At 43.6% G+C, this 18193-nt stretch overlaps 1 protein-coding gene across 5 annotated transcripts in view; it reads right to left on the bottom strand.

The window, feature by feature from the left end:
* The window catches only part of SFMBT2 (Scm like with four mbt domains 2), a 274334-nt gene that overhangs the window by 236505 nt on the left and 19636 nt on the right, over positions 1–18193 (bottom strand). For 4 of the 5 annotated variants that reach the window (XM_058282433.2, XM_058282436.2, XM_058282432.2 and 1 more), the window contains exons 2-4: positions 16534–16685; positions 7949–8043; positions 6072–6312 (exon numbers count right to left, since the gene is read on the bottom strand). In XM_058282433.2, coding sequence (XP_058138416.1) covers positions 6072–6312; positions 7949–8043; positions 16534–16633 — 436 coding nt within the window. In that variant the 5' untranslated portion in view covers positions 16634–16685. The remainder of the gene's footprint in view (positions 1–6071; positions 6313–7948; positions 8044–16533; positions 16686–18193) is intronic. The other variant, XM_058282437.2, reaches the window with a different exon arrangement.

The following is an 18193-nucleotide window of genomic DNA, read 5'->3' as shown; positions in this document are numbered from 1 at the left end:
GAAGTGAAATTACAGTCCCAATTTAAGTCTGCCAATGAAAACAATCTGATTAACTTTTAATTAACACTACTAAAATGCTATTTAAGTAATAAAGTATACATCTAAAAGAATGACAGTCTCAGAAAACCCAAATCGCATTTACTTCTCAGAGTTAAACAATGGTTATGGACTTCACAGCTCCATGCACCACCTGCCATTATCTCTTATTTTATAGTCAACAACAGCAAAAACAGCAATTCCCAAAAACGGTCCTAGGACCAGGCTTCAGAACTTGGCAGGAACTACCCACGTAACATAAGGCCATCTTCACACTTTCCCTGGATAGTTCATGAATAAACATTCCTTTATTCAAATAAATTATATATTAACTAACCCCAGCAGTTTGATTCAACTTTGAATGGTAAGTAGAGTCATTCTGGCAAGACTGCAGAGTTTGCAATTCAAATTACAGAAATTTTAATAATGGGGAAAATAAAAATAAGTGGTTGGATTCCTAAGGCACTATAATTCCAATAGTTTCCTTGCAACAGTAGAACGCATGAATAACTACTTCTCCAAATATAAACCAAGGGATGCCATTTGGGGACGCATCATCACACACATTTACCTGGATTCTTAAAGGAGCATCTTTGGTCCCAGAAGGCACCTGCTGAAACTCCAAAGCTCACCAACCCCACACATAAAGGAAGAATGTTACAACTTCTCAATAAATAATAATGAAACAGTCACCAGATTAAATGATTTCTGTACATTATCACCATAAACAGTAATTATTTGGCTGCTGCCCTTTGCAAGCTTTGCATGTACTTATGAATAAATCAAGCTTTATTGATTTACTAAGCCAAAACGTTTTCCATTTTGCTCCTCTAATAAGAGCCATAATCCTTCACTGCACTTAGTGATGCTTTAATGCAGTATGCATCTTAATACTTTTAATATGAAAGATTAGCACCGATTAGCTCATTAGCAGGAATGCTGCTCTTTGAATGGCCAATTGGCCACTAACACCAGGTCTCTCTAAAGATGCCCAGATTAATGGAGAGCCCAGATTGCTGATGGGAATCACGTGTTAATGATACAGAGTTGAGCCGCCGCCACCCTCTTTCCTTCCTCCTAACATTTAACGGAATAGGGAAAACTCCCATCAATTCAAAGATGAAATTAACTTAAAACAGCAAGACAGGAAAATAGGGGACTGGAAGGAACTCCACCTGCTTTGTAAAACTATCATCCAAATAATCAAATGTCTCTCTTCCAAAACAGTGACTTCAGAACGTATAAGAAACATCCTAAAGCGTCGTTAAAGATATTGTGTGCTGCATGTAAGCCTTAGTCCAAAAAAGAAAGCCAGCCGCCCCCCTTCTCCCATTAAATATAATGGGGGAAATTACGCTGTACTCCATTCCCTTGCTTAGTCCAGCTGCATTGGGGGACTGTCATCCACACACTGACTGACTCAACTCAGCTTCTGCCCATCACTCCATCCAAGACTGCTAACTCTTAGTTCTCTGGGTTCCAAAAGGTCTACAATCCTTTACTGAGGGGAATTCTATCTATTGCAAATGGTGATGGACCCAGCCACTCACGATAATTTCCTTATCTAGTTTATCCCCCTAATCCATTAAAACTTTACCATCCCCAATAGAAACTTAGAAACTTGACTTCTGTGCCCCATGCAGGTTCCTGGGTTAGACTTCCGTGCATCTTAGCTCTAAAACAGACCCCATTCCTTATCTCTCGTTGCCTTTGAGGACTCACACATAAAATTGGAAAAAGAGCACTCATTCGTCTTCCCTCCTCATTTTACAAGGATCAGAAATCAAAGAATTTCAGAAATGGAACACTCTCTAGAGATGGCAGGCCACAGGGCCCTGACTCACCATGCAGGGGTTAATGGCAGTGGAAAGCTAAGAACTCAGATCTTCCAAACACACTGCTCCTACCCTTTATACCCTCCTGATTCCTAGAATTAATAAGAAAATCTCCCCACTGCCAGGGGCATCCCAAACAAAAGCATTACGTGCTGTGGATTTCTGTAACCTGTGCTAATATTCTGTGATGCCTTTCAAGTCTCACCACAACAAAGATCAACCACACACAGTTGCAGAATTTACAATGACATTAGCTCTTGAAGACAGAAAACCACACAAACAAGAATCGTTGTTCAAAAAATAGATTCTACTATTCCCTCTGGAACAACTGCCACCTCTGGCTACAAAGCAATAATTATCCTGTACTACAGCAATCAATAAAACCTCTTGCCCCATGAACCTGCTATTTCCGGACTTGGTTCACCGTGCTAAAGATTTCCAAGGCATATTGATTTCCCACTAAATTTTTTTTAAGTTCTTTAAAAAGAGCGACAGAGAAATGCTCAAATTAACATAACTAGTTATTGTCTGAACATACTTCAAACCTTTCAGTGCCTTGAACGGTGAATGCCTAGTTTCCCTCTTTATAGGGTTTTCCTTTTTTTTTCTTTCCCATTTTGAATTTGACATGTTAATGCATCTGGGTCTTGCCTAACAGCACAAGTCAGGAGGGTAGGAATTTGGTGGCGCTTCTGAAACTGACTGCCGCCACATTTTCCATCCCAGGGAGAGAGAAGAGTTGATTAATAGCCTATGGCCTGCTCTCAAGTGACAGTGTGACTACTGACCAAATGAACTCATTAGCTCCTAGTAGGTTAAATCTGGTACTCTGGAACTTCTCCCTAAAACTGTTCACTAGAGAATCTGTTACAGAAGGAAGCCATTTTAAAGTGCTAAGCTCTAAGAGACAAGAGCGAGATGAAGGAGGCATCTACAGGAAGCACAGGAGTAAGGCGGGACAGCAGCCAGGGGCTGGGGTCTCATTTTCTGTTCCCCTGTCCTCCCCCCTCCACTTGTTGCCACCCCTCCCAAGTGTGTACATGTCCCCTGGAAGGAACACACATCTGTCTAAGTCCTCCTGAGTCTGTGTGCGTGTGTGCATCTATCTGTTGCCTTCTCAGAGCAACACATGCCCCCCACCCCATATGTGTGTTATTCTCTCTGCTTGTGTCTCTATCTATGGGGTACCTGGCGGGGGGGCAGGACATCACTAATTCTCTAACTTGAACTGATAGTTTTCCAATACTCCATCAGTACATTTTATCCATCAAGACTGGTTTATTCTCTGATAAACCAGAATTAACAGGAAAAGTAAATAATTAAATGTTACACCTCATCTTCTTACTTCGGTGGCTGTTTTCATTCAAAGCCAAATATCCAAGTGTCACTGGTCACCAGTTTCAGCTGGGCCCAGGACTGAGTGGACTCGGCATTACCAAAAGCATTCTAGTACATTGGTTAGCTCAAAACTCAGTTGCTCGCCCTATCATTTATGCAGAACTAGAAAGGGACCCATTGACAACCACCCCACGGCACTCACCTGGTGCAGGTGTTAGAAATAAACGCTCGTACATCTTGATAAAAAAGCACAAACAATAGTGGCTCAAAATGTAAGGGAGAAAAGGTGAAGGAGAGTTAAGAACACAGCTTGCCAGGGTAACAGCAGGATGCTTTTCAACTACTGCCTGTGTAAGCAGCAGTTCAACTTTCATCACTAGATCATTCAATTATTCAATGAAGACTCACTGAAAACTCTTCAAGCACAGGCAATCAATACCTGCCAGTGCTGGGGCACTACTAGGGGATAGTCTAGGGGTGCTAAGGCGAGATCTAATCCAGGACCCACACAAAGGAAAGCTTGGTTGCACTCAAATGTCATGAGAATTGATGAACAGATAAATAAAACATGGTACATCCTTGAAATAGACTATTATTCAGCTATAAAAAGGAATGAAGTTCTGATACATGCTATAATATGAATTTCAAACACATTATGCTGAGTCAAAGAAACCAGACACAAAAAGACAAAATATCATATGATTCCACTTATATGCAATACCTAGAATAAGTAAATACATAAAAACAGAAGGTAAATGAGTAGTTGCAGGGGCCGGGGGTGGGGGTGGGGGGAGGTTGGGGAGTACTCTTATTGTAGGACTTCTCTTTGAATGATGAAAATCTTCTGGAATTAGACAGTGATGATGGTTGCATAATTTCATGAATACTCTAAAAAGTCGCTAAAGTGTACACTTTAAAAGGATGGCATTTATGTTATGTGAATTATATCTCAATAATAATAATAATAAGATCAATAAAGCACATGAGGCTGTGTGAGCACAGGATGGGGGTTCTGAACTCATTTTCCGGAGGAAGTTATAGATGGAGGAGGAGGAAACTTGAGGAACAGGAAAGAAAGAGCAGGTTCAAAGACTCAAAGCAAGAAGAAAAGAAAGAAGGCTCTTTTATGTTCTCCAAAGACAAAAAAGGGTCAAGGTGAAGGCAATGGGATTCAACCCTTACAAATGTCACATAAATGCAACTCTTAAACTCCTGGCCATTTCCTATGAACCTTCCTTTGCAGTCTCTCAATTATGCATAACAAAGGACAGTAAAAACCATAGACCATTCCCACCAATCAGAAAAACATCGATACGTCAGAACTTCAAAGCAGAAGAAGAAAAGACTCGAACACTCTGTAAGACAAAAGCCATTGCTCATAAGGGGGGACGAGATAAACCTCAGGGTTCCATTCTAAACCTTTCATGTGTCATTTCAAAATAAAAATTGTTCAAAATAAAGATGATACAGCCAGGTATTAAGAAGACATTACACATGCTTCAGAGTTAGCATCAAACGTTTGCAAGGACAACTTCTGCTACCGACAAGTAATGAAACACAGAGAACAGGGTGTTGGGATTCAAGTATCTGGTAACTCTGTTTTTTTCACCTACAGGACCGGACGAGTTGCTTTAATACATTCATAATTTTGTAAAATGCAGCCCATTCTTTCAAAGCAGGGTTTCTCAACCTCAGCACTGTCGACAGTTTGGGCCTAGTAATTCTTTCTTGGTGTAAGGGGGAGCGGGCAGGGACTGCCTCGTGCATGTAAGCTGTTGAACAGCATGACTGGCCTCTTTGCCCTAGATGCCACGGCACCCAACCTCCCTTCCTCCAGTTGGGAAAACCAAAAAAAGCCTCCAAACACTACCCAAAATCTCCCGAGGGGTAAAACTGCCCTACTGGGGAACCACCAATGGACAGCAAAAAAACCAATCTTATCTATCAAAGTTTACCAATTCCCATAACAGTACCACCATGGTTCTCGGCACCTGTTTGCTGTTCTCCTTGCTTTATACCCTGGCAGGCTCTCCATGACAAGACAGATCAACGCTTACTAAAGAAGTCCATTTAAGACACTCTCTAATACTGTTCAAGGGAAGCAGACTTGGCCCAGTGGTTAGGGCGTCCGTCCACCACATGGGAGGTCCGCGGTTCAAACCCCGGGCCTCCTTGACCCATGTGCAGCTGGCCCATGCGCAGTGCTGATGCGCACAAGGAGTGCCCTGCCACACAGGGGTGCCCCCACGTAGGGGAGCCCCACGCTCAAGGAGTGCGCCCTGTAAGGAGAGCCACCCAGCACAAACGAAAGCGCACACACGGAGAGCTGACACAGCAAGATGACACAACAAAAAGAAACACAAATTCCCATGCCACAAACAACAACAGAAGCAGAGCAAATAGACAAATAGACACAGAGAACAGACAACCGGGGGGGAGGGGGAAGGGGAATGAAATAAATAAATCTTTAAAAAACATATATATACTGTTCAAAACCGTCAAAGCCGTAATTCACACAACAAGCCATGCGATCCATCGCCAAAGAGAGGACAAGAGCTCTGTCGCTGGCAACCCTTCAGCGTGCCTCTCCTGCCCTCCAAAAGCCATCTGAGGATAACGCGCCAAAGCTTTCATCTCCTACAGGCCATGGCTGGCTGAGCTTCCAGATCCAGCCGGGACATCCGAACAGGCGCCCACTCCCCACTCCCCCTGCTAACCAAACTTGAGAAGCCGTTTTCCAAAGAGCGAGAAGCACTTCCCAGGACTGGAGTCGCCGGTACTCTGCAAGGCTCTACCTCCTGTCAGGGAGTCCAAGCGCTGGCAGCGATGGCCGCTGGCAGCGCGGGGCCGCTTGGGGCTTACCATCCGGGGGCATCAGCACCTTGTTGTTCTGTGTGCACCACCCCACGGGGTGGAGGTCGGCGATCACCACGTCACACCAGAAGTCGGCCCTGCGGTCCTCCCCGTACCCGCAGTAGCGCAGGAGCAGCAGCTGCCCGCAGGTGGTGATGACGCTGGCCACCCAGTACGTGTCCGGGTTGTTCTTGTTGGCCACTTCCAATTTCATTCCCGGCTGGAAGTTACTCTGGATGCTGATTTCGACCTGAAGTCATCAAGACACACGGTGAAAAGCCATTATTATGCTAGATGCACATACATCCAGCAGACTGCAACTAGAACTTTCCAGGCTGCTGAACTGTAACCTTCTACGGCTCATCTATGAGATGTCCATAAACAGCAGATGCTTAAAGGAGTCAATGGAAATAGAAACTACACATGCATGGGTCCAATGCCACCTTTCATTTCAACGTTGGCTGGCATAAAGGCCTGGGAAAATTCTGCATCGTGAAAGACAGAGTCCAGGCCGCTCCTGTGGGAAACTACAGGGTGCCTGAAAGGGAGGTCAGAGAATTGACTGGATGAATGAGTAGTGACGTCACAGAGAGAGACGTGATCATGTCTTGGCACAAGGAAGGAAAAGGTCGCAGTCAATATTTCTTTCTTAAACTCCCTTAAGGAAACTATCAAATTATCCCAGCATCTTCAGGTGTAAATATTAAAATGCTACACAGGACCACATCCTTGCTGCATGCCAGTAGAGTTTTGGGTGGCTTTTTAATATTTAGCTCTTGGTTTTCCTAACTGGCCATAATCACATTCATAATAAACCAGTAATTCTAACATGAGGGATAGCAATATAAAAAGAGAAAGCGACATCTATGAGGTGGTCACATGAATTTTTTAAAAATGGAATTTAAATTCTTTTTCAAAAGGACACCTCACTTCCAGAATTAAAAGCCCAAGATTCTGGCTTCCTAACTCAACAGAGAAGCCCGAAGAAAAAAGAGGCTAAGACAGTGTTCTAATTTGCTTATGTTATTCAGGCTAAATCTTTGCCCTGGTAACCCAGTGAGAAAGTGTTCTTCAGAACTAAATTTTTATTTCTAATGAAGCCATGGTAGTGCCTAAGAACTTGAGTCCTGGAAATGTGTTCCCTGCTAATGACATTTTCAAAATCTCATATCACAAGCAAAACTCTGAAAAAAACTCAAAAGTTTCCTTTTCCAGGACCCATCCTCTGTTGGGCACACCATTTTCATTATCCCAAGAATTACTGTTGATGAGAAGGATTTCTGTGGTCCAAGTCAAATGTTTTCTAAATGCCTGGCATTATATCCTCTAATTTGATTCATGTCCCTACAAACAGCTCCAAAACTTTTGCAGATGTTTTCTAAATAAAAATACCTATCCAGGTACCAAGAAAACATTACACATCATACCAACTTGCCTAGTTTACTGGCTTTTTATTTATTCAAATCACCCTTTCCCATCTTAGGCTCTAGGCCCCTGGAGGACAAAGGTGAGATCTGTTTAATTTGGCTTTTTTTTAGGCATATGACAAGGGAAAACTGCAAACCGTTCCACAACCACTGAACACCCACCCTGAGCCTAGGCCTGTAACAGATGAAATGTCTTCTGAGAAGGATCGTGAACGTGCTGGCTGTGGGTGTCAGCATCCCACCCCACGGGGGACAAGCTGGAAGCAAGGACCCAACTGCCTGCAGCTACCCCCGAAAAACAAACTCCCTTCCACACCTGCTCTCTATTTCTAAGAAATCTTGGTTGAACTCCCCTCTTTCCTTTCCATCCCCTTTCTTCCCATCAGTGAGTTGACATCTTTATGTAAATTCATCTGCAACCCTCGAAATGCAGAGTAGAAGAAGAGATGCTTTACGTACGTGTTTGAATGATGCGTGAGGGGCCGCGCTGGCCCCCGTTTCTTCCAAATAATCTCCCCAGTTAAAGCCGATTTCCTCCAAGCTTGAACCTTCTTCTGTCCAAAACAAACAAAGAGAAGAATATCAATACAACAGAGAAGAAAGGAGAGGTGCAGGCCGTCAATTAAGAAAAGAAAATCCTTGATGCAAGAAACCAACGAACTCAGGGGCTCGGCGGGATTTTGTGGAATCCTTCGCATAGCTTGGTTTGGTGATTTCAGGAACGCTGACTCAAGAGAGAAAACGCTAAGAAATTCTGCTTTGACGGCCCTGGCAAAATTAAGGGTAAACTGAGGCACTCTCAGATGAATGATATGAAACTTGTTTCAAAGCATATCGGCTGCATTTTAATGGATTCATTTGCAAGAGCCACGGTAGACACCTCCACCTTGGGGGAGGCTGGAGAAGAAGGTGAAGGAAACCTCTGGGAACTAAGCAAGCATCGTAGTGTGTATGAGAATGAGCACTGTTGTCCACTGGCTGTTCACTGTGCAGTCATTTAATGGAAACTAGAGACAGTCCAACAATACCACAGATGGATGGTACCAGAGGGGACCCTGAAAGCATCCAATCCAATGTCACTTCAAGGAAGAGAGGCTCAAGGCCCAGAGGGACTGCTGGCGCAGAAGGCTACATGGCCAGCAAGCAACAGAAAGGGTCCAGCTGTCGGGCGCTCGGCACCTGCTGGTCCAGGTCCCAGTCTCCTGCCCCCTGGGCTGAGGGAACTCTCAGGGCAGGACACACCGGCAGAACCTACGGGGCGTGTGTTTCTCCAGCTACGAGGACCAAGTTGAAATGCAATCAAAGGCATGACGTGGCCCTTAAGAGTTAACTTCCTCCCAACCACAAGGAAGCTATTTTAAATGTGCACACAGCCCGCAAACCCGGGCCCTGTAGGGACTCAACCATTCCCACAGCATTTAAGACTATTCGTGAGAGATCATCTCTACAACTGCAGCGAGCCAAGCAACGTATTTTAAAGCACTGACGACACAAGTGCTGTGGCACAGCTCCAAGGGGAAAGCATGGGCAAGCCGTAAAGGCGGTTTTAACCCATTTGCAAGGCTATCACAGGCACAGAGCACACAACAATAACAGCTGTCCAAATATGCAAGCAAGGGAAGAAGAGCTTCAAAAGTTCAGATTCTCTTCTCTTGGCAATAATGTTCCATGGATATTGATGCTTGGCCCCATGTCCCTTCTACTCATGACAGCGTAATTCACAGGTCAAGAATAATAAATGCTCGTGTGATCTCACTGGTAAGAAACCATTAGAATAAGCAAACTTATAGGGTCAGAGTCTAGAATGTAAGATACCAGGGGACAGGGTGGGGGTAGGGTATGGGTTCCTATTTGGAACGATGGAAATGTTCTGGTAATGGATGGTGGGCATGGTAGCACAGCACTGTGAACGTAATTAATAGCACTGAAATATATATATATGGGTGTGATTAAAAGGGGAAATGTTAGGTTGTACATATAACAAAATAAAATTTTTTTAAAAAATTCATGAAACTGTACTACAAAAAGAGGAAACCCTAACCTAAACCATGGACTACAGTTAATGGTAAAATTTTAAAAATGTGTTTTCATCAATCCTAACAAATGTGCCACACCAATGCAAGGTGTTAATTACAGGGGGATAATAGGAATCCTATATTTTATGCACGATTGTTCTCTAAACGCACAACACCTAATTTAAAAAAAAGTAGCAAACGCTGCTTTCCATCATGTCATTAATGTAGAAGTGGTATATTTTATCTGGTGGGCCAGGAGAATTAGTGACTGGAAGGTTTAAGGAAAAGAAGTCTTGTTCTTGAAATCACTACCTTTTTTCTACTAGAGATATTTAAATTTTAGTCAGAAAAAGTCATTCTCTAGTAATACTCTGTAGAGTCTCAGAAACCAATAGCAGAGGATAATTTTGGGAAAGCTGGAAGATGCTCACCTGAAAGGTGGTTACCTTAGTTTTTGCCTTCTAAATCAAGTTACTTAGAACTGTCTTCTCAAATTTTACTCCAGTAAAGTGGCTTATAATCAAAATGATCCAGAGAAAAAAGAAAAGTCATCTGATGAGAAAAACCTTTCCTTTGTACCTCTCCCAAAATTCTGCTTTACCCAGACATACACGCACTTTGAACAGACAGGTGAAAAAAATCAACAGGTTCTACTGCCACCAGCTAACAAGGAATGCTGGGGAGGTGGGGAAGGAATTTGTACCTGCTAAACCCAGTAAAGCAAGCCCCAAAAAAAGCAGTCATATATAATCTTATTCACTTATCAGTACCACATTGACGCTTGTGTTCAAGTAACTGTAAGCATGTGCTAAATGCCTGCAGATCCTTAAGGAGAACCACTGGCTCTGTCTCACCATTAAAGAATAATTTCAACAAGTACCCTAATTATGCTGATTTTGATGCAGGAGCTCTTCTGTTTTATGAGTACTGAATTTCAAATCATATTATAACATGTGGAGTTGAACAGTAGAGAGAGGGTATGGTCGTACTCATGCTCTGAAATCTGTTTTACAGTATATCACACATCTTCTCTGAAGAGCTTTTTAGCCCACAGCATATTTGGGCTTAAGTGAAAATAAATAAGTGATCTGCTTGTAAACTAAACTAAAAAGAGAGAGGGAAGCAGACTTGGCCCAGTGGTTAGGGCGTCCATCTACCACATGGGAGGTCCGCGGTTCAAACCCCGGGCCTCCTTGACCCGTGTGGAGCTGGCCCATGCGCAGTGCTGATGCGCGCAAGCAGTGCCCTGCCACACAGGGGTGTCCCCCGCATAGGAGAGCCCCATGTGCAAGGAGTGCGCCCCGTAAGGAGCAAAAGAAAGTTCAGCCTGCCCAGACGCAAAAGAAAGTTCAGCCTGCCCAGGAATGGTGCCGCACACACGGAGAGCTGACACAGCAAGATGACGCAACAAAAAGAAACACAGATTCCCATGCCGCTGACAACAACAGAAGCAGACAGGGAAGAACACGCAGCAAAACGGACACAGAGAACAGACAACGGGAGCTGGGGGGGGTGGAAGGGGAGATAAATAAATAAATAAATAAATAAATAAATAAATAAAAAGAGAGAGAGAGAAAGCAGCCATATTCTAGAAATCACCTCAGGGCATCACACAACCCTTTCTCCTGCACAGAGCTGGGTGCCTGCTTCTGTATTGTTATCCTCAGATTTCCCAAGTTCGCTCTCCTTTGCTGGTCAGAGGCATCATCTCAGCACTATTATTTGCTAAAGCACGGGAGCACAGGGCCTGTGAGATAGCCAACTCGGTGCCAAGTCCAGAACTTCTTCAGCCCCTGCTCCTGCAGCCCCAGCTCAGGCCCCCCTCTCCCACAGCCCCCCCCTGCACCTGCAGATCCAGGAGGGGAAGCCATGTGCGCACCCAGCCCTCTGTGCTTTTTGATTCCCTCATTCAGTCCTACCAAGAGCCCTGGCGGGCGGCTCCCACTACCCCTGTTCTCCAGGAGAGAGGACGGAGCTCAGACAGGTCAGGGTCCTCTCCAGGGGCACCCGAGGCTCAGCCTCAGAGTGAGGAGGCACATCTGGCGGTCTGATTTCAAAGGTGGCGATCTTAGGGAGCCCTTTGGCATGTCGTTCCACTGCCTTCCAATCCAACAGCCCTGCCTTTTGATCCTCCAGTGCCTTGTCTGTCTGTACTGGCAGGTGTTAAAATACTCCAGAGCCAAAGTCAGGCCAAGGAAAGACCAAGAGGTGGGGTGCGGTGGAAGCCACCCCTGGAGAGGAGGGCAGAGTGGACAGAGACCTTGGAACTTGTTTGTAAGGAAGGAGAAGAGAACCTGGAGAGAAGACATGGGCATAAAGCCCAGGCCAAGGAGACAAAAGGTCCTGGGCAGTGTTCCTGGAGAGTTATGGCTGTTGACAAATAGATGGGCGCTCACGTTGAGCGATGAGCTCCTTCGCATTGGAGGCGTTCAAATCGAGGATGGGCCATCAGGAATGGCCGCCTGTGGCCCGGGCCCTGGATCAGAAGGTCCGGATTGAACCTCATGATCTTTACCACGGAGAACTGGGCATTCAATCACTGCAAACCAGTGGTCTGGTGAGGACCGCAACCTCAGTGCTCAACTCCAACTTGGAGACCAGGTGCTGCAGTCTGTATTCTTCATTCGGATTTAACTCAGTTCTAATCTAGATCTATTCGTATTCTTACTAAAAATTTTGTAGCCACCACTTTTTAATTCAAATTACATTTCCTGACATAAAAAGCCGTAAGCAAATGCTTCAGCATGTACTCGAGGAATCATTCAAGTTAACCCTGGTTGAAAAGGTGCCACCGTGTCCGTGGGGTAAGAGTCAGTAAGAACAGTGTATAAGAAAGCACCGTTTTAATCCCAGCTGGTCTAAAGAAAGTGCCTTTAAAAGCACCCCCAAAAGGCAGACCTAGAATGAGACTGAAAAACAAAACATAAAAAGCCTTTACAGCCAGGACTAGCAACTTCAACTGGACTGTCAGAATAATAAAATCATACACAAAATTTAGGGTCCAAAAAAAAAAAATTTAGGGTCATTCACAACACAGCCTTTCAAAATCCGTAACGTATAATACTTTATCAGGCCTCTGTGCTCTAAGCAGCTGATTCTCTAAGGACATTTCAAGGAGCAAAAGATAAACGTGCACAATGTTTATGAGTAGAGGTCTCATAAACCCAGAGCAAATATTTACAGCTAATTCATAAACCGCTTAAACCCATAAACATTTTATCAAGGAAACTCTGACAATCTCTGTCCTCTATAAATGAACCAGGCGCTGCCCCTGCCCCATGACGTAATGAAAACAGACTATGAAAAGCTACTAAGAACATTTCACCGTTTAAAGGAAAACAGGGGCGTTAATTAGTGGAGTCCAGTTTTAGAAAACAGACAGCTATTTATGTGGCCAGAACAGAACATAATAAACATAAACGGAATACCTTCCTAAAGAGGTAGAGTATACGTTACTTTCCAGTGAAAAATGGAGTAAACAAACTGCTCCCACGTCTTTTTTTTTTTTTACGTCATTAGTTCTTGGGTTGTACACTCTTGCAGTCTGAAACATGGCAAATGTGCGAGACTGAATAACAAAGCCCGTAGCCACCATGCAAGCCAGGAAGAAAGAACAGGCAGATTGATAATGAGCAAAATCATCCTGGGCGCCTTCTCAGAGACTAGACATTTTTTACAAATGTGCAAGGAGAAATGAAGAAGGCATTAAAGCTTTATAGTATTGTAACCACCGATCAGAAGGTTTTAAAAATTAGTTCAGTTGTCAGTGTATTAAACAGAAGTTAAGACTATAAACAACTCAGGAAGAAACTGTGGCCAAATGCCCGGAGAGGAAGGCAGGAGGCAGGACTCCATCAAGTGTCGGCCGAGGGGAGGGAGGGAGGGCAGTGGTCATCCTCCTAAAAATTAATCTTTCGACACCCCAGGACAGTCCAATGAATTTCCAAGCAAAAATCACCCAGGTAGGAGAAGCAGCAAAAAACTCAAAAGAGAGTTAGAACAAAAGGAATGCTGTTGAGTCCCACTGGGCTAGTTCCCAAACTTGCAGGTCTGAGTTTTTCTAATAAGAACGTTGATTTCTTTCCATCTGAAATAGAAGAGCCGGTGGCACTCTGGTAAATACAGTACTCATGCCAAGAGGGCAAAAAAAAAAATTCAAGCCGACATTTTCAGCATCATTCATTTTACTTAGAGGTTCGCCCTGCCTACATTTGCAGCCCTACTTTATCTACACACATTATCAGAAAACTGCATTGAGCAGGACTGTAAAAATAATGTCGAAGAAGCTATTTATTACTATGCCAGTGTATTGTTCTGCTTGCTTTTATCATCACAATCGAAGCAGCCTAGAATTCCAGAAACCAGATCGTCACACATTTCCTTCCCAGGGCTGCTGGCCACAGCACTGTCGACTCGGGGAGCCTCGCGTTCCTGGCTACCTTGTCTCCCTGTGCTCGTTCCAGCCACGCGCTGCACGTCCAGGGGAGGCAGACTCTTGCATGGGAGCCTGTTACGGTGACAGGGCTTGGCGTCAGTTATTGATCCCACCGATCACTTGCGCTTCCTTAGAAAAAGCAGCAAAACGCACACACAAAAGCTGGATAATGAGAGCCACAGGCCATTCATCCCACTGTTTTGAGCTGAAGTGTTCATTTCAGAGGGACCAGCCATCCTTGCAAGGGATCACAGCAGCTGGGGAGGGTGGGGGGTGGGCGAAGGAACGCCAAAAACTGAACACACCCTGGGAGTGACCAGGGTACATTTCCCATTCTCTGGCCCCATCATTTCGTCAGAGAAGAGCTGCAGTCGCTCAGGAAGCCTGTTAGGGAGAGGTGGTCCTGTATTACATCACACACAGGAAGAGGGTGGGTAGGAGCAAAGTGGGGGAGAGAAGGAGAATGAATATGCCTCCCTACTGACAGGGCCACCAAGTTGCATATGTACAGGTGTGTCTGCGTGTCCATGAGTACATTTATACATTTAGAAATAAATCAAGGATTTCCTAATGACTTATCTCTACACTGAGTATTTCAAATCCCCAGCTCCAGAGCCAGGCTGCCACCAAATCTTAACTCCAACACACTGGCACAGTAACTTAACCTTGCCATACAAATGGTTTCCTCATCTATAAAATGGGCATAATCAAAGCAGCTATTTCACTGGGGTACTGAAGGGTGAAATGAGGTAACATATGTAAAGTACTGAAAAGGGTACCCGCCACTTCATTTGAACTCATGATAATATGCCTATTGTCCTCATTTGCAAGTCAATTTCAAAGCAGCAGAGGCGCACCGCGTTTGCCTTCTCATCAATATGCTAGGCACATCTCATCAGAAAACTGTTACTGGGAAAAGACTCCCAGCACCACAACTCAATGTCAGCATTGGCTGCAGAATCAAATATCCCCACCATTTATTCCAGAGCTATTTTACGTACGAACAGGTTAAAAGTGAACTACTTGATGGGGAGAGAAAGCAGCAAGGGTGTAAGGCTTCTGTTTAGGGTAATGAAAATGTTCTGGTAATAGATGGTGGTGAGGTATGAAAACACTGTGATTGTGAGTCATCTCAATGAATGGTGTGCTTGGGTGAAGTTGAGATGGGAGAGTTTATGTTGTATATAGGTTTCACAAGTCTAAAAAAAAGAGCAACTAAAGAGACCATGACAATTAAATGTTAATACACGAGCCTGGACTAGATCTCATAAGGAAGGGGGAAAAAAGCCCCAAAGGGACATTACGGGGACACATGAAAAAACTGGAAAATAGACTACTGGCTTTGTATCAACGTTAAAGTTCTTGAACTTGATAACTGTACTGAAGGGGGCTATAGAAGTGAATATCCTCATTCTTAGGAAACGTACTCAGCAATATTATGCTTTCAAGGAAGACGGTGTATACAACCTACTGTCAAATATTAGGAAAATAGAGAGACATAGAGGTGGATGGATGGGTGAATGGGTGGACGGATAGTGGATGGGAGGATAGATGGAGAGAGAAAAGAAAAAAGGAAGGAAAGGAAGGGGAGGAAGGAGGGAGAGAAGTTGTCTCTTAAAACAACACTTGGGTCAAAGATGGAAATACAAATCAAAATTGCAGAACAACATCTTTCAACATATTTTGATGGTCACTTATTTCAGGGTTTTCCAAAATTTTCCCCAGATAAAGAGATACATCATTTGAGAAACTTAATAAATTCAACAACATCAAGAAATCTGGAATGCTCTCCTTAACTCGTCTCATCAAAATGAGAAGACAAATCTTGTAATTTCTTTGGACAATGGTAAAATCTCCCACTAAGTTAATGACTTTTTTTTCCCACATGAATTCCCCATACCAAGGGTTTATGATTCAGACAACTAAACTGTCCTCATTTAATTTGCTGTTATACAAATAAGGCGAGACTTTTTCTTTTAGTTATCCTTTTCAAGTAAACCTTTTCTTGGTTTAAGTATTTAGAAAAGGATCTATTTATAAATTCAGTCATTACATGTTAAAATTCAAAGACTTTTTCTTCTAGATTTCTGAAAGGCAGAAGAAATACCTTACCACAAATTCACACGATCTTTCACGCAATGTACTTTTCATGAAAGCAACACTCAGGGCTGTGAAAAGTACGGTGGTGTCGGCATCTAATGTTCAGTCATACCCAGATCTCCTCTTTCTGAGCACGTGGGAGAGGATTATCCTTCCCTGCTCCTTGGAAGCAGCAGGAACATGTGGTCTGTTCTGAGCTTGCCTCTTCTGAGCTGAAGCATTTAACTGCTGGCTCGAGACCCTCAAGCCCTGCTCTTCCCATGTCTTGGTGCGCCGGGCTGAGATGGCAGCACTGGGAAATGGCACATAAGGTCTGTGCAACGGAGCACCCCGCAGCCATCGCCCGGACCAGGTGTGAGTGACACACACACGGCCACTGTGCCACAGAGGGTGGGAGGTGATTTGTTATCTCAGTGTAACGCAGACCGCTCTGTCAAATAAAGGTAGTAACCATCGACCAATCTGCCGAATGGATCTAGAAAACAGAATCCTACCTGAATCGAGTTCTCCATTGCCATTCGCTGAGCTGTGCTGCTTTTCTAAGGGTGAGGATGAAGCGTCTTGCATATTGGAACCTGACCCAGTGCTCTCCATTCCTAACGAGTAAGCGTCCTCCTCTCTTAATTCATCCTGCTGGAAGAGTTACCTAAGGGCAACCAAAGAAAGAAAGAAAGTCAGAGCACTTTCATTTTACTAACATGGTTTTAACCTCTCCAAATATAATGCAATCCCATCAGAGCTGCTACCATTTCATTATAACATTTAGGACGTCATACAATGTTGGTAATAGGAAATAGCAGCAATAGTACATCTCCGCACAAGGTCAATAATGAAGGTCATGGCAGAGCAAAACCATCCATCTTCTGTAGGTCATGATAACCACACGAAGATGGATGCACAGAGCCTAGGTTTCAAGCCAAAATCCACCGTGGTGACGTTAGGCAAGGCCGCCCACCCTCAAAACAACGTCTTCTTTCACTCAGTGCCAAGAAGCAGGAAACCTACGCCAGCTTAGCACCCCCACACATGCGTGTGTGACCCCAATGAGAGGAACAGTTAAAGCATCAGTGCTTTGCAAATAAGATGCTTTCTACAAATTAGACATGGTGGCAAGGCTTTTTCTAGAGCTGACACTGCTACCCGCACTTGCATTCCGATACGACTGGGGGTGGGTGGGTAAGTTCACAGTGAGGTCTAAAAAAACCCCACCATCTAGTTCATGCCACGTCTGAGCCCACGAGAACCCCCCAGGAGCAGGCACTACGAACAGGCACCCATTCAGAGATCAACCACATAGTGTTTTTCAGTCTCTCATTTACTTCGTGTGCTTTTTTATTCCACATGTAGAAAAAATTTTAAACTAGCAAAAATGCAAGGATAGATGAAAAGACATAATGGGGAAAAAAGACTGTTTTGTTACATACTGATAATTTTTGTAAGAATACTACATCCTACTTAAAACACACACACAACTACCTTTGGTGTGCTTTGGTTTATTTTCCTGAAAAATATTGAAAAGTTCTGTACATAAAAAAGTGTGTTTATCATGTGTGTAATGGTAGGGGGAAAAAACTGAGAACTACTACTTGAAATGTACCAGGAATATAGCAATGTAGTTTAACTCATCACCCATTTATCATCTACCTGCTGTATACAAAATATTATGATAGACACTGTGAGGAGGTGGCAAAGCTATTTCACAATCAAAATGCAAAGAACAAAAATACCTCTTTTAGAATAGGAACTGAAAAAAAAACTGTACTAAAGCATGTGAACATACAACACAGGGACTCCAGTGGTGGAAGATGGATTGTGGTTAACAGAACAAATATAGAATATTCTCTCGTGAACTCTAGCAAATAGGGAATTTGAATACGGGGTGTTAATAATTGGGTGGGTGATGGGAAAAATACACCAAATAAAAGGTATGGGCTATAGTTAGTAGTAATATTTTGACAATGCTCTTTCAAAGTTTGTAACAAATGTTTCACAACAATGCAAGGTGTTGGTGGTAGAGTGATGTATGACAACACATTTGTAAATTCACAACTTTTACTGTACACTTATTGTTTATGTATGTTCATGAATAAATGATACAATGCAATAAAATCCTATTTTAAAAATCTATACTGGTTCTTTAAATATCAATCTAAG

The sequence above is a fragment of the Dasypus novemcinctus genome, chromosome 20 (assembly GCF_030445035.2).
Source record: "Dasypus novemcinctus isolate mDasNov1 chromosome 20, mDasNov1.1.hap2, whole genome shotgun sequence".
In the NCBI taxonomy this organism is placed as follows: Eukaryota; Metazoa; Chordata; class Mammalia; order Cingulata; family Dasypodidae; genus Dasypus; species Dasypus novemcinctus.
The sequence above is the reverse complement of the archived record's forward strand: the minus strand, read 5'-3'. Positions and strand labels throughout refer to the sequence as shown.